Source organism: Alexandromys fortis, unplaced genomic scaffold (genome assembly GCF_014885135.2).
Source record: "Alexandromys fortis isolate MF-2015 unplaced genomic scaffold, M_Fortis_MF-2015_v1.1 scaffold_5, whole genome shotgun sequence".
NCBI classification, from domain to species: domain Eukaryota; kingdom Metazoa; phylum Chordata; class Mammalia; order Rodentia; family Cricetidae; genus Alexandromys; species Alexandromys fortis.
Window position 1 is genome coordinate 4572991 of NW_026067924.1, and position 25669 is coordinate 4598659.

The following is a 25669-nucleotide window of genomic DNA, read 5'->3' on the forward strand; positions in this document are numbered from 1 at the left end:
TGGCGTCACTTCACACTTCCATTTATCTCGTCTGAAACTTAAAGATGGGGGCGATCACAAATAATATCTAGGTATCTCCAGAAGGAAGTAGTCAACCTTAGAAAGATTCTAAACCTTCAGGATAACCGCTGTGCAGGTGAGGGGTGGGGCTCAGAGGTGTGATACACACTCCACATAGCATGAAGCTTTGCCTTCCTTCCCCATCACACAAAGAAAGCAGCTACTGTCCCGAGTCCTGACAGTCCCCAGTGATTCAACTAAGTTCCTGTATTTGTTCAACAGGAGATTGCCTTATTTAGAAAAGACATGACCATGATGCCTATTGAAACCAAGATTAGTTTTGCTCTCTTGACTGACGAAAGCCCGGGTAAAGAAAGGGAAGGCTTTGCTATGCTTCTGAACACAAAGTACACACCTGGTCTTGTTTGTAGTCACAGAGAGCCCTGAGGATGATGGGCTTGTTGCTCCTGTAGTCTGGGTTCCGAGGTTTCAGCTGCACAATCTTCTTAGACTTGTTTACCAAGTTCTGCACCTGGCGCTTGTATTCCAGGATCTTCTCCCGTTCTTTCTGCAATTGCAATGACAATCTGCCTTAAACACGGGTGCTCTGTGAGGTCTAGAGACCTCTTGGGGAAGCTGCCATGCCATCAAAGTTAAATACGTTTAGAGTTCCACTCGTGGTAATGAGCCACAAATTCATCGCAAGGGAAGATAGCCTATTGGAAGCCTGTTGAGTTAGCTGGGAAGGAGAGACCACCTCTGTGAAAGGGCCAATGTAGATAAAAGGAGAAACATGTTTTCCCAAGGACCTTGGCAAGCAAAGTCAAGACATTCTTGCCACTCTGGTTGTCAGCCCATTACTGAGCTACTGAAGCAAAGGCCCATCCCTACCAAAGCTGGGCACACAGCGAAGCCACTGAAAGATGCAGAAATCAGGGTATAGGCTCTGGGTGTGTGCTGTACTCCATCACAGCCTGCCCTGGGTCTGGGGTGCATCAACTCCCCTGGGGGGGGGCGCTGCTGAGGGTCTGGGTGTGTCACGGTACCTCCAACTCTTTGATCTGCTCCAGCAGGTGCTGCAGGGGCATGTTCTTATCGCAGGGGTACTTCTTCCTGATGGAGTCCTGCAGGCCCTTCAGGTAGGCTTCGGTTGACTGAGCCTCTTCAAAAAACTGTTAGGGATGGCAACAACCCCAGTCAATGAAAAGGCACGCCATGGCAGGGTTCGGATCTTGAATGTCACCCAAAGGCGTTTGGGTTAAAGGCACGGTTCCCAGAGTGGCACTTCATGGGGTGAAATCTTGGGATCATTGGGGTCCCTCAGAGAGAAACATGGGACCCCAGCCTCCTTTTCTTCCTCCGCCCACTCTGGCTGTTTTATTCTATCCTGCACTCCCCACTGTGATGCCTAAGCTCTTCACTGACTAGTGGATCATGGGCCACAGACTGGGCCTTCTAAAACTGTTGCCAAACACACGTTTTCTCTGTCTAAGTTAATTATCCTGGGCATTGTGCTAACACTAGGGGAAAGTTAACCAACACAATCACTTAGTTCTGTTTCAAGAACCGCAATCCCTGCCCCAAGCCTCTGCTAAGTAGTTGAAGGAAAAGATCAGAGAAGCCTTCACAGGCTTGGTAGCAGGGCTGAGGGACAGCGTTACAGATCTGTGTTCCTCTAGGCCAAGGAGAGTATGTAGGATTTACGCAAGACCTTCAAGAGTGCTCTCTTGCTTCAAAAACATACTCAGAAGATAAGGTAGTGATGGCATTGCACTGCATATGACTCCATTATTCCTACAATATCTGTGTAGCATATGTTGTTAATACCCTCACCCATAGAATGCATGCATGTGCCATATTATCTTAGACTAGGGAAAGTTCCCTGGAGATGGTGGGTCTGATCTCCCCATTTCATTTCATGCATGAGAAACAGAAGCCTGGAGCTGTGTGTGATGTGTTCGAAGATTACGCAAATACACGGTAGAAGGGCTGGAACCAGACTCCATCATTGTCATCAACACTTTGTCTCACAGTCCCATGGCCACTCTACATTATCAGCCAGGGCCAGCAAGGTGGCTCAGGGGGTAAAGATGCATGTCACCAGGTCTCAGGAGCACCCACACAGTGGAAGAAGAGGGCCAACTCAAGCAGGTGGTTCTCTGACCCCCATGTGCCCATGGTGGCATGCAACCACGATACACACAGAGACACACACACGCACACACACACACACAGACGTGCACACACAGAGACACACACAAATGAATGTAGATTTTTTTTTTAAAGCTATGCCCAACAACCTGAAAGTAGGCAGCATTTTCTTTGAGATGGACATCGATGCACTTGGTAATCTGCAGAATCCAGCTCCACTGCGTCTGAAGCGTGTCCATGTACGCCTGAAACAAGAAAGCGCCAAGGCATCAGCCATCTCACACGCCTACTCAGAGGCACAGAGGGCTGCCTCCTGCACAGAACCGTGAGCCAGATGGAACAGATACCTCTCTAGGCCACCCCAAGTCAAGCAAACTTTCACCAATGGCTGGAGACAGACTATCCCACTGGAGATCCCTTGGTGCAATTCGTTCTTACAAACAGCTACGATCGAAGGGCTAACAGCCAAAATAGGTCTTGCCCAAATCGAGCAGTTACTGACCAATCAGAACAGACACTGGGGACAGCGCTGGAGTGGGATTCCCTCTGGCACACCAAGCCTGTTCTTAGACGGGCACTCGATCATGGGGAGGTGGAATGCATTCGGGTGGAAGGCTTTAGAGACTTAAGGTAGTAAGTTTTACCAGCTCACATGGGCATTTCAGTTTAACAACTAATATGGCCATAGCAGCACCACCACCTACATCAGCCTTGAGTCAAGTTCGCAGACAGCAGTCTCCAGCAAAAGCCAGCAAATACTGCCCAAGGGCTACATCTGGCCCACTGCTTTTAGGTATAAATAAAGCTTTATTGGAACATGGCCATAGTTATTCATTTACACACTGTCCATAGCTGCTTTTGTGATATAAGAACAGAGTTAAATAATTGTGACAGAGAGTATCTGGTAAAGTATAAAATATTTCAAGATTTTCCAGGAAAAAAAAAAAAAACCTAGCCTAGGGTGCTGATCCCAAAATATAAGATAAAGTGGGCACAGCTTTATAATGGAGAAGTATCATTCACCCACAAAGATGTATTTTATGAAAAGGTTTTTCCCTAGTGGAAATGTAAATCCCATGAAGCCTACCTCAATTTTGTCTGAAGCTGGATGCTGATTGAGGACAAGCTGGTCACTTTCTTGTTTAAGCTTATTTAGTTCCTTTTCCTTGACTTCCAGTTGGCTCATGCGGATCTGTGAACAGAAAGACCAAACCCTTTACAGAGAGTCACAGTTAGGCTTCTGTTACACTGCACTATGTAGAGGCGGCAGTACATGCCGAAGTGTATTTTGGGAATGAGTGATGCTAAGGACTCACATTACCTTGTCCTCAAGAATGACAGCATTTAGGTTAGAAAGGGGCTGAGGCGAGACGTCTGACATGGCCTGACTAAGACCACTCAGGGAATTAACAACATGGCCACTAATACACATTGAGCAACCCTAACTCCAGACGCTTGGGACCACGGTGTTTCAGATCTGGGATTTGCTATTGTGGAATATTTACATATACACTGGAGATAGGACCCAAGTCTAAAGACAAAATTCATTCATGTTTCCTACCCACATAGCCTGAAGATAATTTTATACAATATTTGGGGGGGCCCTAGATTTTGATTGCCACCTCTCACCTGAAGTCAGGCGTGGAATATTCTACTTATGGTATCATGGTGGCACTCAAAAACTTTTGTAGAGAATCTTCTGGATTTCAGATTTTCAAATTACAGGTGCTCAACAGATTTTGATTCCTAACTCCGGGTTTTGATCCACTGTTCTACAGTGCCCCCCACTCTAGGGTTTCCGGATGGACTAACTTCCATGCTACCAATGAATCATGATCTTCAGGGATACTAAACAATGAACTTGTGTGTAGGGTTGCTTAGCCAGCAATGGCATGTCCCCATAGTCCTATCTATTTGATAGGATAAGGCAAGATGATTATTTGAGTTCCAAAATGCAGTGGCCTTAATGACTACCAGAGGGAACCCCTACCTTTACAAATAAGGGGGAAAGGCTGGAGGGATGCTCAGTAGTTAAGAGCACTGATTACTTTTCCAGAGGACCTGGATTCAAGTCCCAGTACCCACATAGCAGTTTACAAGAGCCTGTAACTCCAGTTCCTGGAGATATGATGCCCTCTACTGGCACTTGTGGGCACTGCATGCACAAGACACACAGGCAAACCCATTAAACTAAATAAATCTTCCATCACTGAACAGTGTTCCCAAGATTAAATTACAGGCTGATCAATTTATTTAAAAGATCTCTCATCCTCCCCCACCTCCACCACCCTTGCCAGAAACAGGCTAAAGGCAAGGCGGGGCACTTACAGAGAAGGCCTCCTGCTTCTGAGCGATGTTTGTGTTCTTGTCGCTCCAGTCATACAGCAGCTCCTCCTCCTCGCAGTCATTGATCCACATGATCTCGCGAGAGGTGGCCTGGATGATGTTCTGCAGCTGGCGAAGGTGGTCCATCCTCTCGAAGGACGCTTTCTGCAGACAAGCCCGGAAGCAGCGTTAGGATAACAGTGTTTTCACGGACTGTGCAGACAAACCTGTGTCGTTCCTTACCCAGACCATCTGCGGCCAGGTAAAACCTCTGAACCTGCTGCATTCAGCTGGGATAGGAGAGAGGCCCTGTCCAAATTTGTGAGGCTTGTGAGTTTATGGCAATCTCAGATTCAAATATCCTAATTCCAAGGGATCGTTCTCACCCTTTTCTCCCCTGGTGCTGGAGAGACACGGGGTCTCCCTCATGCTCTATTTTTGAGCTACATCTCCAGCCTCTGAAGAGTCTTGATTCAGACAATGATAATTGAGGCCAGCCAGATGGCTCAGCGGATAAAGCATTTTCTGGACGATCCTGGTGACCTGAGTTCAATCCCCAGGACCCACGCGAAGCACTGCCTACAAAGTTGTCCTGTGACCCCATATACATTATAGTATATAAATACCTATATACATACACACACCCACATACACATACACCCACACATGTACATGTATACACACACCAATTCTAATAAAAAATTAAAAGATAATGATGTTTGGATTTAATAATTTTACATAATTAAGGGGAACTAGACTCTTAGATAAATCGGGTGCTTTCTCTTAGGTATGTCGCTTTGCCCACATAAAGTTAAGGTGCCATCAGTTTTATGCCCATCCCGACAGGAAAAGTTGTGTGCTCCCAGTAGCCACACTATTTTAAAAGCATTGTAACCAGCAAGGAAATATGGAAAGGGCGAAAATAAGATGGCACAATTAGAAGGTGGAAACCTCTGCTTAGGAATGATGACAGGCTGGTAAAATCTGTGAGGAAAACCTATTGTGTCTCTGCTTATATTTGCTCAAAAAGGCTGCAATTCTTTATCACCTCACACCATCTAGCAAGAGTCATTTGTGTGAAATTTAACCAGAAAACAGAACAGTGCTAGGCACTGCCTTCAGAAACAACCAAAACAAAGCCTTTGAAACGTCACTTCTAAAAGAAAATCAGCAACAACAAAATGATCATCTGTGAACACCGGAGCCAGTGAGTGCCCAGGCTCTTCGGTGAGCACTAAGCCACGTGTGTGGTCCACCAGGGATGCTTACCACTCGAGGAACTGAACTGAGTTGACAATAAAGGCTAAATGGGCTTACCAGTAGGTTTTCATATTCCTCCTCCAACTGGTAGATTGCAGACTTCTCACGCTGGGAAAAAAGAAAATTCGGATAATTATTTCGTCCCCTTCATGGAGTTCTATAGAAAGTAGAGCCCCTCTATGCCTCTTTATAAGATGCTGGCCTCGGCTCCCTCAGTGATAAGATGTGATTGCTCTATGAAGTCTTTTGCCCACAGTGACCTGTCCCTGGATGGTTTGAAGGCCCGTTTCCAGACATTCATGCCTTCTCCACAAAGAGGATACTTCATCAATTAAAGACTTGCTGAGGAAAATAGACTTTTGGATCCTCCGGTCCTTAGAGACTTGAAGGAGAAAGCTGGGCAGATACTCAAGTGGGCAGGAGTGAGGTGTAAATTGTAAAAGAGGCAGGGCAAAGTGAAAATGAAAACTCTGGTTTAAGTTTTACTGCTAGTGATTTCAGGGAAGGGGTGGTGGGGGCAGGACGCGGGGACACGACTGAGTGCCGAGATCCGACTACCGTCTACTGCTGCCACCCTCCACTCGCCCCAAGTCTGATTTTTATCCAGCACAGGAGAGGCATGAGACACAGTTTCCTTCGGACAAATGTGACTTTAGTCTCACCCAGAAGGGAACTCGCGGAGTTACCAGCAATATAAGCTACATGCTAATTTTATATTCTTCTGATAGGTGTGTCCTTGCTTTCTACAGTAAAGGTCTACCTACCACCTCCCCAGAGACTTATTCATAAGCCGTAAGCTTGTGATATCCTGTACGAACTCAGCATTTGGTTCAACTCCTTCTCCGGGTCCCCTAAATCTATTTCCACTTCTCTTTTACACAATGGAGTGTTTTGTTTTAATTTCTAGACTCTTGAAAAGAAAACAATAGCCGTGTGTTTCAGACAGATTTTGCCTAAGCGATACACCCTGCTAGAGAGTCCAGGATGAACGTGAGAAGTACCAGGTCGGCTTTGATTTTGTCCAGCTGCCAGCGGTAGTCTCCGATGGCATTGTGGATGCTCCTATGGCTGTTGATGTGTTCTTCTACTGCGCCCAAGTCCACACCCCAGGCCATCAGGTCCATCTCTGCCTGCAGAGAGAGAGGGCAAGGCACACCCTTTATTGTCCCGCCTCTGCCAAGGACTCGTTTCTCTATAGCGTCGGGGATCAAGATAGCATACACAGCTCTGCTTCAAATAAAACTCAAAACATACAACCACCCGGGAAGCTAAGGCAGGAGGATTGCTTGAGCATAGGTGTTCAAAACTAGCCTAAATACACAGCAAGGCCCTCTCTCAAAAAGGAAGAAAGGGAGGGAGGGAGGGAGGGAGGGAGGGAGGGAGGGAGGGAGGGAGGGAGGGAGGGAAGGAAGGAAGGAAGGAAGGAAGGAAGGAAGGAAGGAAGGAAGGAAGGAAGGAAAAACTATATGAAGTATGTCTGAAGCCAAAACATTTGTTGATGTTTCAAGATTGTCAAATAGCCAACGAGAATCACCAAATACATACTCAGTTAATTTGGCTCCAGGCCAAGATGAACTGAGGAAGAAATTCAGTAACGGGTTCCTTGTGACCTAGATCATTCTTCCGAAGGAAGAATCTACACACGAGAATGCAGGAGTGGGGTGGAGCTGGCAAAATGGCTCAGCAGCTAAAAGGAATTGCTACTGGAATCTGATTCTCAGAACCCGCAGCAGAAAGAGAAAACTGATGCCCGAAAATTTTCCTCTGACCCCTATATCCACGTCCTGCACTCACAATGGCAATGATGACATTGTAAAAAAAAAAAAAAAAAGATAAAAAGGAGGATGTAAATTTGTATGATTAGATACTAGCATGAATATGATACTTTGTAGGCACTAAAAGACATTTCTTTATTCAATCATTTTATTTTTTTATATTTATTATGTATACAATATTCTGTCTGCATGTGTGCCTGTGGGCCAGAAGAGGGCACCAGACCTCATTACAGATGGTTGTGAGCCACCATGTGGTTGCTGGGAATTGAACTCAGGACCTTTGGAAGAGCAGGCAATGCTCTTAACCTCTGAGCCATCTCTCCAGCCCCTTCAATCATTTAAGAAGCGTGTCAGAAATCATTAATGACACAGTCAGGCACTGCCTCTCAAACTAAATCACTAACCTAAAGACGTCATTGGTTTTTTTCTTTTAAGTGGCCACGAGGCTCCACATCCAGCCCTAAGTAATGCTGATGAATGTTATATAGTTAGTAACTGCTGGCTCAGAAATACAGCACTTTAAAAACCCCTTTCAAGCTGTAAAAAACTCTATGGTCCACTTCAAAGGGAAGTTCCTACTCAAACTCAAGACTCCTCATTCCGATTCACAATACGAGGATTATGGGTTTACATTTGCTTTTTAAATGTGAAACCCAACAAGATTCATCACTTAAGTATGAAATTTAAGAATGTTTCACGGTAAGAATCAAATATCTGGCAAGTTTCATTCCGGCCCAGTCCAGCGTCTCTTCCTCCTTTTGCATGAGCACATGTAAATGTCTAAATCACCTGTGTCATCTCTCGGGCACGCCAAGGGCAAACATCCCAAGCTGGGAAGGCAGCAAGAACAGAATGCAATTGTCCTAAGCCACACCCGTGTTCTTAGTGCCCTTGGCAAGGCTTCAGAGAGGAGCCCTTCCAGAGTCCGAGAACTGAAGCTGAGCAAGAACTTTGCCCTGGTCTCCTGCAACTGCAACTGCCCGTGCCTCAAAGCAGAAAAGGCAGGTGTTCCCCTGGGAAGGTAGAGATGACCCGGGGCCAGCCCACACAGCTCATTACCTGCCAGGTGTACAGTATCTGGCCCGCCCATCGGCAGAAGCCCAGATCAGGGAAACAAAGCAGAAACCCGGCAGGGAGATGTGTCTGCCTCCTGAACACGTGGCTAGGGAAAGGGCTCCTCTTATCAGCTGAGGCCGGGCAGCTGGGTCTCTGGGGAGCCAGAAAGAATGCAGACTATGTGTGGGGGGAGGTGGGCTGGGAAGGGAAAGGCCACACAGAATCCCAGCGAGCCTAAAGCAGGAATCAAACAGCTCTTAGTTTGCTCAGAACCCTGAGCCACCTGACAATATTAAAAGCTTGGTTCACGTAGAGGTGTTAGACACTGATGGGACAATATGTTTGTGTGCGAACGTCACTTCCTGAAGTTTAAAGAGGTAGAGATTTTTCTACCAAGTATTTTGTTTTAATGTGTGTGTGTGTGTGTGTGTGTGTGTGTGTGTGTGTTGTTTGCCCATTTGTTGGTGTTGGAAACAGAGTTTCCCTATGTAGCCCAGGCTGAGATTATAGGCACACCCAGCTCTGAAAAGAATTCTTACAGTACTACGCCCACAGGTATACCGAAAATGACTAACTCTGAGCTGTCACTTAATATAACTGTCATGCTGTCTCAGAAGACATCAGGGGGATGACGTCTCATAATTGCTTTGGTTCAAAGTTTGTCCTGCCACTCATCAAGGATCCTTAAGGGTACAGGCCAAGCCCCGTGAATTCAAGTCTCCCCCAACTCCTGAGCAAGATTTTATTACAGCTCTCGCAAGGCAATTATTTGGCATTTGACGTGTATCTTGTTGCTGTCGATAATATTCATCTTCATAACTACGGACCATAATTTTTGAGCCCTCAGTTTCTACCATGGTGCCAATATAGATAAACCCTCAAGAAATGTGTGTTCAGAGATGGAGGTCAGGGCCTGGGCAGCTCAGAGCCATGCTGAGTTCCGTAGCTAGTTCAAGGCACTCTGAGCTCTATGAGACCCTGTCTCTAAATAAATAAATAAATAAATAAATAAATAAATAAATAAATAAATAAATACGGTTTCAAAGACTTGCAGGGAATCTGAAGACATGCAAACAAGTTTATAGTTAGGTTTCTGACATAATCGCTGCTTCTCCACTGTCTACTCCACCTTCCAGAAGAGTTTATGGTCTTCAAAATAAAAACAGGTTTGGGGATAGGCGTGGTAGAACACACTAGAATTCCAGTATCTTGGAAGATGAGACAGGAGGGTCACAAGTTCAAGGCTCACCTAAGCTACAAAGCAAGACCCTGTCTCAAAAAAACAAAAACAAATTAAGACCTGGAGAGATGTCTCATGGGTTAAGAGCCCTGACTGCTCTTTTAGAGGACCTGGGTTTGATTCCCAGCCCCCACATGGTGGTCCACAACCCTCTGTAAGCCCAGTTCTAGGGGATTCAGTGCCCTCTTCTGGCCTCCGTGGGCACTGCATGCATGTGGTACACAGATATATGCAGACAAAACACCGTACACATAAAAAAAAAAAAAGAAAAGAAAAGAAATCGGGCAGTGGTGGTGCATGCCTCTAATCCCAGCACTCGGGAGGCAGAGGCAGGCAGATCTCTGAGTTTGAAGCCAACCTGGTCTACCGAGTGAGTTAGCAAGTTCCAGGACAGGCTCCAAAAGCTACATGGAGAAACCCTGTCTTGAAAAACCAAAACAAACAACAACAACAAAAAAAGCAAACGGAAAAAAATAAAATAAAAAACTGAATGAGTGACTGCATAAATGATTAGAGGCAAAAGAAATCGCCACACAAGAATACACCGAGAACCTTTTAAAGGCTGGGCTAGTGTCGGTGGCACTTGCCGTGGTCCTAGATATACTAGAGGTTGACCTGGGAGAATGACTTGAGTTTGCATGTTCAAGACTAGACTGGGCAACACGATTCAACACAGACTCAAAGAAAGGGTAGGGGGGATGTTTAAATAGCTAAGAAATTTTAGAAGCACTTAGAAATTGGTCCAACAATTAATCAAGTTCTTACAGCATAGCATAACAATCTCCCCACAGTGTATCATTCTAACACATCCAACGTCTCAAAGAAGGATGGCTCCGTAGAAGGTTTTCATTATAAAATTCCCATCTACATGATTATGGCATGTTTCCCCGGCCACCTGTTCATTATCGGGCTTAATTACTACGTAAAACAACAAAACAGTAATTAGCATTGAAAAATACTTTGTAGAAATTCCAGTTGCAGGGAAAGGATCAGCGCATCCTTCTGGTGCCATGACTTGACTTCACACCCACACGAGTGACGTGAGCCTTGCACAGCCGGACAGCTGAACTTCAAAAATAAAATCACCAAAGGTGTGGAGGAGGGGACCATGAAGGAGCCCACACCAGAACACCCAGTGTCACGGTGTCTAGTTCTTCCTACATGATAATATTTTATAACTTATTTTTTAATTTTAATGTTTCTCACTCTTGTGTTACTATTTCAAATTAGCCATCAAAGAATTCTTCCTTCCTTCCTTCCTTCCTTCCTTCCTTCCTTCCTTCCTTCCTCCCTCCCTCCCCCCCCCCCCCCCCCCCCCCCCCCCCCCCCCCCACCTTGTTCTCTTTTTTTTTTTTTTTTTTTTTTTTTTTTTTGAGGCAGGATCTCACTGTGTGGCCTGGACTGGCCTGAAACTCATTATGCAGATCAGGATGACCCTGAANCCCTCCCTCCCTCCCTCCCTCCCTCCCTCTCTCTCTCTCTCTCTCTTTCTTTCTTTCTTTCTTTCTTGTCTATGTGTGTGTGATACAGATGAGGCCAGTTGTAACTCAGACAGAACGACCCTGTGACTTGGCAGGCTGCTGCCACTGGAGGTCTGCCTGCGGTTGAACTACCTGGGTTCAGGGGTCTGAGAACCAGCACACGTGGGTTTGCCTGACCGCCACTTACCCTCTGCTGCCTCATCCAGCCCAGACACTCGCCCGTGAGGCGCTTGGTGAACTCATCCCACCCAGAGCCGCTCTGGCAGGTGTAGCCTCCGCCTCCCTTGGAGCTGGCCCTTCGGACACGAGGGACGCTGATGGCCTTGTAAAGGGCTCGCATTTGCTCCTGAAGCTGAAGCAGTCTGAAAGGGAAGGCAAACAACGATGTCGTCACAAGAAAACAGCCTACGAAATCCCTTTCCTGGGTTTCCTTTGGGTCAATCTACAGCCAACCGGGGTGAATTGGAAGATTTTTTTTCTTTACCCCATGACCCCCCAACTTGATCACTTGATGGAAATATCAATGCTAGAAAACCACTCGCAACCCAAAACATCATGAGAAGGGTCACTGCCTGTGCCTAGCTTTGATTTCTTGAGCTCCATCCAGGAATTCATCTTTCTAGTACCCTGGGCCTCAACAGCATGGGAGCAAATTCGTACTACACATCTCTGCTGTGGAGTGATCTCTTCCAACTCCAAGAGTCTCAGTTGACTAAACAAAACTTGGTAGTAGCCTCTGGAGAGGTCAGCTGCTGCACCGGAGGCCTCTGCTGCCGTCTAAATGGAGGGAAGGCTCATGACCCATTTGGCCTCTTCAGACCGTCATAGAATCTTTACAGCACTGGGGACTGAGCCCAAGGCAAGTACTCTACCACATCCTTTGTCCTTCTTTAAAAAGCAAAATCCATTTAATTAATTAATTAATTTTGAGCTAAGGTCTCACTAAATTGTCCAGGCGGGCGGGCCTTGAACTTTTGATTCTCCTACCTTGGCCTCCTGAGTACCCAGGATGTCAGGGCTCTACTACCATTACAGGAGGAGCTAGAGTTTTTGAATGGTTATTTTCTTGCGGGTCTAGTTCATTCTCGTAGCATCTCTGGGGTCCAGAAAAGATGAAGATTGCAGTTTTATATTCGAAAGGGATAACACTGCAAAGCTCCAAGCCAGGGGGATGCTCTTGGGGCATGTGAGGGCTTCCTCTGAAGAAAGCCTGAGGTCACCTGCTAGAGGACCCCCCAACCATGCTCTGCAGACCACACCTTTTCTGATAAGCGTCACAGGGCTGGCCCATCTGCCGCATCTCCCGGATCAAGTTATCTGTGATTTCCATCTGATCGTTGGCCTGTGCGAAGCACTCGTCCAGCTCCCGACTCCGGGCCAGCTGTATTCCATCTCCGTACTTCAGTTCCTAGCAGAAGGGATTCGCATGAAAATGTGTAAGCTTATTAGGAAAAGTTTCGCGTGAGTCAACGAGAGTAACCCTTCTACTGTAACGGAACAGGCGGTACAAACCCAGTATAAACTGCTTATTTCTAACTGAGCTGAGCATGGTGGAGCACGCTCCTAATCCCACACCTTTGGAAACGGAGGCAAGAGGATCAGGAGTTTGAGGCTGGCCTGTACTATAGAGAGAGAGTCTGTCTTAAAAACAAACAGGGCCAATGAAATGGCTCAGTGGGTAAAGGTGCCTGCCACCAAGCCTGGCAATCTGAGTTTGATGCCAGGCACCCTCATGGTGGAAGGAGAGAGCCAACTCCCGGAAATTGTCCTTTGACCTCCACACTCATTCCCTGACACTTACTCACTCACATACACAAGCATGTGTGTGCACACAGACACACACAAATGTATTAAAAAATGGTTCAAAATATTATATACATATGTATGTATGTATATAATATTTGTATGCATGTGTGTGTGTGTTTATGTGAGGTCAGTTCTTTCCTTCCAGACTTATACAGGCTCCAGGAATCAAGCCACAGCCGCCAGGCCTGCACGGCAAGAGCCTTTACCCACTGAGCCAACTTGCCAGCCCTTCAGGAGGGCTCTAAAGGTAAATCCGCTGTTCATCTTCCCACTTCTTCAAGGTGCTGAATTTCCATCTTCCGTCTTACACCAGCCCCTGTCTACTGTGCTTTGACTGAGCTAAAATGGCTGGACCATTTACTAGGTAGGCCTTCTGAACACCGCTGAGCCTTCCCTGTTTGACAGAGGAACAAAGCTTTTCAGCTCTTTAAGAAAAAAAAAAAAAAAAAAAACTACAGCTGTGTCAGATGCCACCAGTGGAGGGGGCTGGGTGCTAGGTGTGTGAGCATCACACTAAACTGTTAAACAGAAAACCTCCCCCGTGGCTCAGTGCCTTTCAGCAGTTTGTTCTCCATCTTCCTCTTGCTGCTCTCCTCCATGGCAGGCAAACGAATCTTACTTCTATACACAAAAGTGCTAACCAGTGTGATACTACTTCCCAGGCACTCGTTTGTAGTATCAGAATGCATGTTAATAGAAGTAAACTGGGAGGCCGGGTGGTGGTGGCGCACGCCTTTAATCCCAGCACTTGGGAGGCAGAGGCAGGCCTGAGTTCGAGGCCAGCCTGGTCTACAAGAGCTAGTGGACAGGCTCCAAAGCTACAGAGAAACCCTGTCTCGAAAAACCAAAAAAGAAAAAAAAAGAAAGAAAGAAAGAAAGAAAGAAAGAAAGAAAGAAAGAAAGAAAGAAAGAAAAAGAAAAGAGATAAACTGGGAACCGTACGGCATTACACTGTGGGTAAATGTACCCACGGTTCACCACAAACTAACACACAGGGCTTCATGTATGCTCTAAATTGAGTACTGATACCCCTACCTGCTTTGGATGAAGGTGTCAGTCAGTCAGTAGGTAAGTGACCGGGCTGACCCCCAAATCTGTTTACAATGAACTGAAAACTTGTATTTTCCCCCTCTCCTTCCCTCCCTCTCTCCTTCGCTATACCGTCAATCCCTCTGGTTCATTGGGAGAGTTTCACTGTGCAGCTCAGGCCAGCCTCAAACTTAGAATCCCCTGCCTCTGCTTCCTACGTGCTGGCTGTGATCACCAGCATGGGGCAGCACACGCGAATGGACATAGTCTTTGAGTCGGGCACTATGAGAATCTACACAGTATCTAAATTAAAAAATTGGAACATTAAGATAATCTTCAAAAGGGAAAAAAACATAAATTTTCTGGATTAAAATGCTTGCAGTGTGACAGGTTCTGGATGTAATCCAAGCGTTAATGTCAACCCGGGGGAGACTAAATCTCAAGTCCTGTGCTGAAAACATGTATCACTCATGGAGGAAGACAGAAAAGGTGACTACCAGCCATCATTCTCGAGCCAGTTTTTAGAAAATCCAGAACCGCTGTGAGCGCTACAGTGTTTTAAAAAGACTTAGGGCCGGACAGATGGCTCGGTGGTTAAGAGAACAGACGCCTCTTCCAGAGGATCCAGGTTCGATTCCCAGCACCCACAGGGCTGCTCCCAACCACTGTTATAACTCCGGTTCCAGAGGGCCTGAGTATCCTTCTGGCCCCGGCAGGCTCCAGGCCTGTGGAGCACAGACATACATGCAGACAAAACACCCAGACACAGAAGATAAAAGTCAAAATAAATCTTTTAAGAAGTGAGAACTTCAAGGGGTGACTAATCGTTACATGTGATTAGTGGATGAATAGGTTATCTTCGGGGTGGATCTGTTACAAAAGCTAAGTTGGCTAGAAGTAGTGTGTGCTCTTGTCTGTTGCCATGTGATGCCTTCTGCCACCTGGGGACTCTGCCAGGAAGGAGGTCATCGCCAGACGCTGCCCTGAGCTTGGGCCAGAACCAGGAGCCAAACCAAACCTCTTTTCTTTTATACTTCGCCCAGTCTGTGGCGTCGTTGCTAGCAACAGAAAAGAGATTAAGATAACATCCCTGTCTCGTCTGGTCTGAAAGGACCATCGCAGGACACTAATAATGGGAGAGCCCCAGCAACAGGGATGTGCAGGCTGTGGCGAGGGCGTGAGCTCCTCAGAAACCAGCGTGGGCCAGGACCAGACTCTGAGGAGTGAGAAGAGAGAGTTACCGGCTGGGCGATCAGCTCCGCCCGCATCAGACAGTCCGCGCAATTCTGCAGCAGCTCCTGGATAGTGTTCTGGTTCTGGTGCCTCGACATGGTGCCAGTTTGACTGCGGAGATAAAGAAAACAGACAGGAGATTATTTTAATCAATTTAAAAACATATCAAACTTTCATAAAAGTTGCACACACTGGCCCAGATGTGGTCCTGTGATCCTCACTCCACAATTGCTCATGCATTGGTCACCCCCCCCCCCGCCGGCGTGAATATGTGTGTGTGGTTACATCACCCTTTCCTGACCCATCTGACAATGACAGTGCCCTCTCACACCAAATTCCAATATATATCTCCTAATAATGAAGACAATTAGTTATATAACCACAGCACAATTGTCCAAGTCAGGGAAATTAAAATGGATACCACCACTATTTTTTAACCTATAGAACTTTGTGGTTTGTTTGGTTTTGAGACAAGGTTTCGCTGTGTATCCCGGCTGGCCTGAAACTCACTGCGTAGATCAGGCTGGCCTTGAACGCATAGAGCTCTGTGTCTTTGCATCCCAGAAGCTGGGAGTAGAGCTGTGAGCCACCAAAGTTTCATAAATTAACTCAAAAATGTCCTTCGTTAACGATTTCTCCACAGGTCAAAGATCTAATCCAGAACAACTTTCTGACGTGCAAAAACACATGAGCAGCAATTGCAGCCAGTGACCTCATCAGTCTGTCACTCCTATTCCCTCCCAGCAGTCAGGTCCCCGGCTCATGTCCTTCTATGGCAAGATGTCAGCAGGTCAAGCACAGAGAACAGAGATGTCACTAGCAAATCCAGTCACAGGAAAGCAGGAGACAGGAGCAAAGGTAACTCAACAAAAGTATTTTCCACATTCGCACCAGGAGGCAGGAAGAACAAAGGGATCGTGGTATGGGGGGGAAAGATGGCAGACTTAAGCATATTTTGTCGCTTTCAAGATAGCCCATGAGTAGAAGTTTCTTCCCACGAGGAGGCTCACTCTACGTCAGTTCGATGACATGAGTCCAGCCTGCCTACTGCAGCTTGGCTTAAGAGAGATTTAAAGCACATAAACTGTATGTAGTGTGTGTGAATGGATAGATAGATGAAGATGCTGCAAGATGCTGAACTCCTGGGGTAGAGAGCTAGTGGCCAAGGGCATTCACACCTCTTGCAGAGGACCTGGATTCAGTTCCCAGTGCCCACACTGGGCAGCTCATACGGGAAGTTCTGTAACTCCAACTCCTGGGCTCAGGCACCCTCTTCTGGCCCCCAGGAACACCTGCATATCCATGCATATACACATACACATTGCTGAAGGCACCTGGTCCTTCAGCTTCCTCCGATTTGTACCAGTTTCTACCTGTCCGGTAACTCTACCAAACTGCGATCTGTGTGTGTGTCCCTCTGTGTCTTGTTTTATAAGGTTTATCTGGTTTTTAATTATGTGCCTTAGCGTGTGCAGAGCTGTGTGTGCATCTGTGCACGGGAATGCAGGAGGACATTTGATTCCCTGAGACTGGTGTTACGGGCAGTTGTGAGCTACCCAACATGGGTACTAGGAACCGAACTTAGGTCCTCTTCAAGACCGGTTGATGCTCTCAACAGCTGATCCATCACTCCAGACCACCCTGTAGACTTTAAAGAAAGAATGCCACTGTTAAAAGAAATGGGGCGTTGAGCTAGGGGTTCAGTTGAATGGCACAGCCCTTGCCTGGCATGTGCCCTGGGTTACAAGCTTAGCACTGGAAAAAAAAAAAAAAAAACCTTAAGAAAACAATAGCTATCACATACCCAGATGGGGAGGCCCACATGAATGTGGGAACCTCTCCCACAGTGCCTGACTACACATTACCACACCACAGGAAAGCATCTTCTTTCTTTTTTTTTCTGCCACCTATTTGGGGTTCCTCCCTGCAAGCAAGGCTCCCCAACAAGCCAGCACTAGCTGGATGTGGGTGAGGATCCCAGCTTTCCCTGGGAACCACTCCCAAATGACGACACTGGCTCCTTGAGGCAGGCCCAGGCAGCGCACCGCCTGAGCGTCCACCTGTCAAAACCTGGGCAGCCTCCTCCACTCCTGCACCGTGAGTACAACCAGTCTCGCTTCCGCTCAGCATGACAGAGGAAATCTGGCACGATTCCCACGCCGCTGGGTCGGAGACACGATTACATCTGTTGTCCTGACTTGTATACAGAATTCCAGCTGCCTTAGAACACTTTCCCAATGTACCTGCCAGAAAGCAGGAGGAAATGTAAGGAACAAAGGGAAAAAGAGAGACACACAGGGACTTCATTAAGGATTCTAGGACAAAGAAGAAATCACAGAGGACATTTGGGAGGCCGGGGTGAGAAGATGGCTTGGGTTCAGGAGTTCAAAACCAAGCTGGGCAACAGTGAGACCGCACATGAAATAAAAAAGGGAGGGAAGGATTGGATTAAGTCCTGTATTACTTAATTAATTAATAACTACAATTGTTTTCTTTATTTTTCTTCCTTTTTCTCCCTCCTTTTACTCTTTTGGTTATTTGAGACAGGGTCTCACCCCACGGCCTAGACAGGCCTGAAACTCACTATGTAGCCCAGGCTGGCTTCATTCTCATAGCAATCCTCCTGCCTCACCTTACTGAGGACTGGGATTCACAGCCAACTTGTTTTCTCCACTAAAAGGTGAGTACCTTCCTTCTGGAACATTTGGGAAAGTTCTGTTCAACAAGGTGGATTGGACGGCGATGTCCACAGAGAATGCCAGTTCTAGGCACATGAATGAAAGAGTTGTCTCTCCACACAATAAAAGTCAGACTTTCTTAACCGACTTAACAAGGTATGCCACAGTAAAAATGGCAATAACCTGAGCCATAAGACAGATAATTAAGAGCACCTGGGTATGGCACGCATTAGAGCTTTGTACCAGCTTGGCAACTTTCCTGTAAATCAAAATCTACTTCGGAATAAAAATGTATTAAATAGGGGTTTTGGCTGGTAGAGGATGTGTATAACACGAGCAAGGCCATGGGGTTCAATCCCCAGCACCGTGTGCACGCACGTACACACACACACACACACACACACCAAATATAGACAGACGCAGGAAGTTCAAACTCAATTATGAATAAACGTATCCAGAGTGCCATACACATTTTATGTCAGTTTACAAGGTTAAATTCTTTGGATCAGAAAACATAAATTCTGGAGCTTCTGAAACCCCACTATTAGGCAGGACACAACACTCACAGGTGAGTTGCCACCAGGGAGTCGGGACAATCACACTGGGTGAGAGCAGCCAGGTTGCTCAGCTTGGTTATGCCCTCGTAGTGTGGAAGACAGTTCTATGACTGGAGACCTGTTGGATCCTACCTAAGACAAGACGTCTGACCCTCTCACCCTGCCCACACGTACGTGAACAGTCCTTACAAAGGGGGATTTCCGTGTGCTGTTAATAATTCTAAACAGCTCTAAACCCTTTCCTAAAGGACTTGCAAGTGTTCACCAAATGCCCTGGCTACACTAACCTGTGTTTTGCCTTTCATCTTAGTAGATGAAGAGGGATACACAGAAATCAGGTTTCTTTAAAACTGAAACAAACAAAACAAAAAAGGGAAAGACTAAATTGTTTGAATAGTCAAAGTAAGAACTCTTGCCATTGTTACTTGCCTACTTGACTATATCTGAGCACCAAGACTCTCAGCAAGATGTCCGAAACCTTGGTGAGCACTAAAATCTATGTGTTGTTGAAGTGGCTTCTCACTCTATAGCACAGGCTAGCCCAGAAGCTACGATATAATCAGGCTGACTTCAAACTCATGGTACTCCTACCTTGGCCTCCTGAGTGCCGCAGTTACAGCCACCGAGCCAGGTGTGAAGCCTGTTTCACTGTAGCCTTAAAAATCTATTTTCACAGTACCAAAAGCTATAATTTCTCCTGTTCATACATGCTGTCGTTTCTCTTGTCCATACATATATATGGATTAGGTGATTCCTAATCTATAAACAAGGTGCAATAAGAAAATAGTGATAACAAAACAGAGCCGTCATACCTAAATGTAACAGCGCATCGTAGTAACAGGCATTTCAAACTGTAGAATGTTTGTTTCTAGAGTCATCCAGTTTTTTGCTTGTTTTACTTTTTGCATGTTGGTTTTGAGACAGGACCTTCATGTGTAAACAAGGCTGGCCTTACTGTCACGGCACTCCTCCTCCTCCGTCTCTTGAGTGTTGAGAGTACAGGAGTGAGCCACTGCCCTCACCCCACTTATTTATTTATTGTTTGAGACAAGATCTCATGTTCCCACGCTGACCTCAAACTGGCTCTGTGGCTAAGGGTCAACTTGAATTTCTGACCCTGCTTCTATCTCCCCAGTGCTGGGATTCCAAGTATGAGCCACCACTCTTGCCTAATGTCCATTTGGTGTTTGTGGACAGTGGTTGTCCAACAGGCAACAGAAAGAACAGAACACGAAGCCATGGGTAGCAGAGAGGAGTCTATTATCTCATCCTTAAAGGAAGCCTCCTTAGCCAGTGTTGGAAGCAGCTTCAGGAAACACACTATTTTTTAACTTTTCTTTCCTTTTTTTTTTTTTTGGTATTAGGAATCGAACCCTTGTCTTGAAGCAAAGCAAATGTTCAACTGCTAGCTTATATCACCAGTTGCTTAAGCTTACTCTTATCCAGTGTACCATGGCAGCCCTCTTTCTCCACCTCTGAGTGCTAGGCTCAAAAGGCTATGCAGCCACACCCAGCTTATGTGGAGCCCAGGGATGTACCCAGGGCTCTGTGCATGCTAGGCAAGCCCTCTGCCAACCAAGCTTCATTCCCAGCCCAAAGTGACGAGCTTATAAACCACATTCGGAATTGAACTACGTTCCACTTAAAAAATGTGTTTTGTTTTATAGACACAGAAGGTAAAAGATATGGGGGGGGGGGGTTACTCATGTGGGTTAAATGATAAGACTATTGACGTCCAGGCTAAAATTGATAGATATTCTTGGGTAATGAAAGAGTCATCCCTAGAAGATGAACTCTTCCGACATTGTTTTATCTTCAAACTCAGAAAGACAGATGACTCAGCCCGCACAGAACCTGCCTGTGCAAACATTTTTAAAAATTCATTCTAAAACTTGTTTAAACAAGAATGGCGCTAAGCTTTTGTAAAAGGATCCCTTCATCAGTGGTTAAAAGGAAAATGTGCTCTGGAGTTCAGTCCAAACACAGACTACACAATTGTGTATGTGACCAGCATCCAGCTGTGTTTTATCTCAGCATGTTCAAATAACATTAGGGTTTTTTTTTTGTTGTTTGTTTTTGGTTTTGGTTTTTTTTGTTGTTGTTGTTGGTTTTTTTTTTTTTGGTTTTTCGAGACAGGGTTTCTCTGTAGCTTTGGTTCCTGTCCCAGAACTAGCTCTTGTAAACCAGGCTGGCCTCGAACTCCCAGAGATCCACCTGCCTCTGCCTCCCGAGTGCTGGGATTAAAGGTGTGCGCCACCACCGCCCAGCTCATTTTTTTTTTTAAAAAAAAAAGGAAAAAGACTCCAAAATTAGCTATCTTAAAGCATTTGTTGAACATCTGCTCCTAAAAATATAATAAGGAAAAAATTGATAACAGACACAAAACATTTCAAGGCAAAGTTGCGTTGCTTTACGAAATAACTTCGTAATAATCTTTATTGCTCATTGGCCATCCAGTCCACCTTACTAGATTTCTTCTGTGTGTACACAACCTCTTCCAAATGTCACAGCTTTCCTTCCTCTCTCCCTCCCTTCCTCCTTTGTGCCATTTCGGGTCTTTTAGGTATGCCAGAAATGAAGTTGCATCTCTCTCTGTATTCAGATTCATCGAATAACGCCCTCCCCCGCAAAACCTCAGTAAATGTCTGTGGGAATTTGCAACTTTACCTTCGGGCCTAATCAATTCTCTTTATAATTTTCAAAGTAGTCTTTCATGTATCCAACATTGTTAGCTTCTTTCCAAGAATCTTAAGTAAAGCAAAGCAAAAGGTGTAATTTTTAGCCTATTAACGCTTAACTCACTTAACACCCTCACCATCAGCTGGATTGTTGGATGGCCATTCCTCAGGAGTGACAGACCCAATGACACCTCTTCCCTGGGGCTTACCCACACTCCCCTGCCTACATTTCTGCCACACTTTCATCCTCTTCCCCTCCTACAAGCACCTAACAACACAAGGCTTTGCACACTGCGGGCTCTTAATGCCAGCTTGTTGGGCTCAGTAGAGCGGAAGAAAAACAAAGGCCAATAGGACTATCTGATGACATTAAACTGATGGCCCAGACTGAGAAGCTCAACCAGGGAGTGTTCCCAGTCGCTGCTCCCATGCAACAAACGAGGGGTAAAGGACTCTTTCCGTACAGGTTTAGATGAACAAGTCTCCTCTGACCTTAAATTTTGTCCCAGTATAAGAACGGTGGCTGAGTGGTGGTAGCGGCAGTGGCTTACACATTTAATCCCATCCTTCGGGAGGCAGAAGCAGTCCTGGTCTACAAAGCTAATTCCAGGACAGCAACGTTACATGAAGAAACCCTGTCTCAAAAACAAACAAACAAACAAAACCCGTGGGGGCAGTCGTCCAATAAAATGCCCATCTTCTTTTAGGGTGGTTTTCCACCATTTACTATGTGTTAGGGACAAACTGGTCACACCAGTCTCAACCTTCACAGAAACCGAGAGTTGGTACCAGGGGAGCTCATTCCCAGTTCCACCACTCCCAGCTGTATAGTCTATGACTTTATAACGAAGCCGGCATGCTATTCCAGCTGCTTGCCTGACTGCCTGCATCTCCAGCAGGTGGGAACCCCCACCCCCACGGTGGGTAAGGCTTAGGTGTGTAGTTAGGTCTACAGAGGGCTGTAGAAGTGGACTCCAGGGGCTCTGCCTGTGGTGGCTGCTCCTGCTGTTAAGATGTGGTTCTGAAATTTCCTTTTTGTGCTACCGTCTTTGCCCCAAGCTATTATTTTAAGGACAATGTGCAGAAAAAAGTAGACAAGGAACAACAGGAAAACAAGAAAAGGATGGTGGATTCATACATGGAACTTCCGCAGCATCTTTTGTGAAGACATACAATTTTATGCTGCAGTAGAGCCATTAAAGTAGTGTATTTAAAGAGGGAAAGAGGGAACAGATTGGGTATTAAGTATGCAGCGTCCAGGAGTCCTGTAAGACTCAAAAATAACTTTCAGGCGATGAAGTGAGAGTGATGTGTTTTAGCAGTACAAAAGGATTCTTGAAGGAGTAAGAAAATTCAGAGAAAGAGGTCTTCCTTAGTTTGTTTTTATTGTTCAGTGGAAACGACACCAAAATATTTGGTTCTTACAAATTCAATGCCAAAATAGAGATTTCTGGTTTGAAATATTTTCCTATGTGAAAACATTTGTTTTATTGAACCTCAAAAAAAATATCTATATATTGTCCTGTCATCCCTGAAGATGTCAGTTCCTTCTTCCCCAGAAGGCAGATAAAACCGGAGGTGAGATGTTTATGTGTCAAAAATCTTATGTCCGTGCACAACCTTCAACTGTTTGCTGTTACTTCTCACTAAAGGGTCCTATTTTGATGAAATGTAGCCTTCTTGTCCATGGCGGCAAAGTAAATGAGCCCCTCCACCCTGTGGTGAGGTAGAAATTGAGGGTCTGAACTAGCAGGTCCTAGGATGTTGTTTCCGGTGATGGCTCATTGTCTTGGTGTCTTGGTCTTGGGACTCTGGGGCTGTGGCTTCACACCCAGTACCACCTCTGATCATTTTTAGTTTCTAAGAGTCAGGGTCACTGGGACCCAGGAAGATGGAGGAGGAGGAGAGTTGAGCAGGGAGCAGAGCTTCTAGCCACTCATCCAGACAGAACACTTCTAAACTCTTCTAGAAGTTCCTCGTCTGGAAAGACTGGTTACCCGGGCTAAGGTGGATTCTCAGAGTCACACCCAGCTTCTCTTTGCTCCACCTGAAGAAGTCAGCGCTGAGACATCAGAACATCAGCAAATCTTCTCTTCCCAAGACATTACAATCTCCTGAGCTACAATCACACCATGCCCATGTTCAGAAGAAAAAAATAAACTACTGTTGAAAGCTGTTTTGTCCCATTAAATAACAATCAGACAGCATCAAAATACAGAATCAACAATTAGTCTGTGTAATACAGAATCATGCTGGGTGGGGTTTTCCTAAACACATGAAGCTCCTTATAAGGGCATTAACAAAACAACGCATTAAAAAAATAAGTATCTCACCGAATGCAGAGTGAGGATGCAACAGAATTAAAATGAAGTCAAAAGTTGCATTGGCTAGAAAAAGGTTGCAGGTAGAAAAGATGAATTTAACGACAGAGGTCTGATCTTTTCTCAGCTGGCCTGATGATCTGGATAATAAATTAAACCACTCGTGAGCTGCAAGACCTTGGGCAAAGGGTTTTCCCCACTTCAGCCTCAGTTCCCCATCTGCAAACTGGGATGTTGGTGGTGAGGTTTGTGATTACATGAGGTGTGCATACTATCTGGCTTATCGTGGGTGTCTAGCAGGTGACGGGAGCTATTATTAACCATGGATCTACTGTTTTATAAAATATACAATTTACCCAGGCTTAATAACAATGCCAATGTTATCTGCCATATATTGAATTTACCTGAAACTTATTTTGCCATCATGTAAAAAAATTAGAATATGCATCCTCTGAGTTACCTAGGTTCTGAGCTCTGTCCTCAGGTCTCCTAATATCTCACACCAGGTGAAGCGTGACCCCACCTGGGCAGTGTCTACTTTCCCATATGGTTCACTGCACTGACCACACCCAGACTTCCCATTCGTCCTCCTGCAGTGGGGCAATGGCCCTCTCACCCAGTCTTCTGACAGGTTCACCCAGGGCACTACCCTCCTCAGAGCAGCCACAGAAAGAGCCCTCCTGAGGCACGGACCACCACACCTCCCGGTGCTAAAGAATGGGGGGGGGGGAGTCTGGCGGCAATGAAAACCTGGCATGGATTCCATCTCTAGCCAAATTCCTCCACCAGACTTTCCCAAAATCCTTCCTCCTTTCTCCTTTCCACTTTTCAGTGAATGTTCAACAAGGAGCCCACTCCACACACCTCTTGAACTTTGCCCTTGCTCTCCACACCCGTCTGTACCTGCCGAATTACTACACTAAAGTAAACACGGCTTTTTTATAAAGTCTCACCAAGGCCCCCATGACAGATGTTATCTCTACCTGTGAAAGCTTTGAAGCTATTTTCATACCTCCAGCTTGTGTGTGCTCTCGTGTGTGCATGTGTGCGTGCATGTGTGTGTGTGCATGTGTGCGTGTGCACACGTGTGTATGTACATGTGCTTGTGCGTGCATGCGTATGTATGTGTTGCAAAGGATGCAAAGCCAAGTCCTTGAGATTGCTGGGCAAACACTACAGCACCAGGCTAAACCTTCAAGTCTACCCTTTCGTATCTTTGTAGTTGTATGGTCTCGAGCACACACCCCTCTCATGTTTGCTCACCTTAACTCTCCATAAACTTCACACATGCATGAATGCTCAGAAAATACTTCCTAAGTCAATGAAAAACTGGGATTTTTTTCATATATTAACAAGTAACAACAGGTCTGTCCAGTCTCCAAGTCAGTGTGGGAAGACTGAGGTGAGGTTGGGTAATCCTTAGTTTAGAAACTTGTTTCTGGTTAGTTTTGGTTGATTTTATTGCTACTACTACTATTATTATTACTTTGTTTTTGCTGTGCTGAGGACGTAGTATGCTAAGCAAGAGCTCTTCTCCTGAACCACATTCTCAGCCCCTGTTTTGGTTTTGAAATAATGAGATCTGGACAAAAATAAGCCTTGATATTACAACCACAAATTTCTGAAGCTGAATGCCTACTGCCTTTAATCCGTCCACAAAAATCTACACTTGGACTGGTGGAAGAGCTAAGGGTGAGATCTGGTTACTTTGGTGACAAATATATTTTAGTGATCAGTATTTCATTTTAGCTACAAGAATAAGACCCCAGAAATTCTGCTTTCATCCAAAGGAGCATTAATATGATGTCTTACAGAAAGAAATCCAAAATTTATTTTCAAAATTCAGACCTTTTATATTACCAAGTGTATAAACCCTACTAAGAGGAACACAAGGAGAAGGTGAAGTAGATATAGGTCCCATCTAACCTAAAGCAAACCCGGGACAGACGGATGCTGGGGAAAGGAGAGGGTGTTGCAACGTAAACGTGATCTAACCAACCCTGCTGTGAAAATGAGCAAGAGTTAATAATGAAACGGAGACAGAGACACTCTGAGGCGATGTCAGTGGCAAAAAGGAGA

At 45.7% G+C, this 25669-nt stretch overlaps 1 protein-coding gene across 2 annotated transcripts in view; it reads right to left on the reverse strand.

Moving 5' to 3' along the window:
- Window positions 1–25669, reverse strand: part of Dsp (desmoplakin) — a 47448-nt gene that overhangs the window by 18725 nt on the left and 3054 nt on the right. For both annotated transcript variants that reach the window (XM_050142225.1, XM_050142226.1), the window contains exons 2-11: window positions 15365–15467; window positions 12548–12696; window positions 11476–11650; window positions 6738–6866; window positions 5794–5844; window positions 4480–4641; window positions 3239–3343; window positions 2301–2396; window positions 1047–1172; window positions 416–568 (exon numbers count right to left, since the gene is read on the reverse strand). In XM_050142225.1, coding sequence (XP_049998182.1) covers window positions 416–568; window positions 1047–1172; window positions 2301–2396; window positions 3239–3343; window positions 4480–4641; window positions 5794–5844; window positions 6738–6866; window positions 11476–11650; window positions 12548–12696; window positions 15365–15467 — 1249 coding nt within the window. The remainder of the gene's footprint in view (window positions 1–415; window positions 569–1046; window positions 1173–2300; window positions 2397–3238; window positions 3344–4479; window positions 4642–5793; window positions 5845–6737; window positions 6867–11475; window positions 11651–12547; window positions 12697–15364; window positions 15468–25669) is intronic.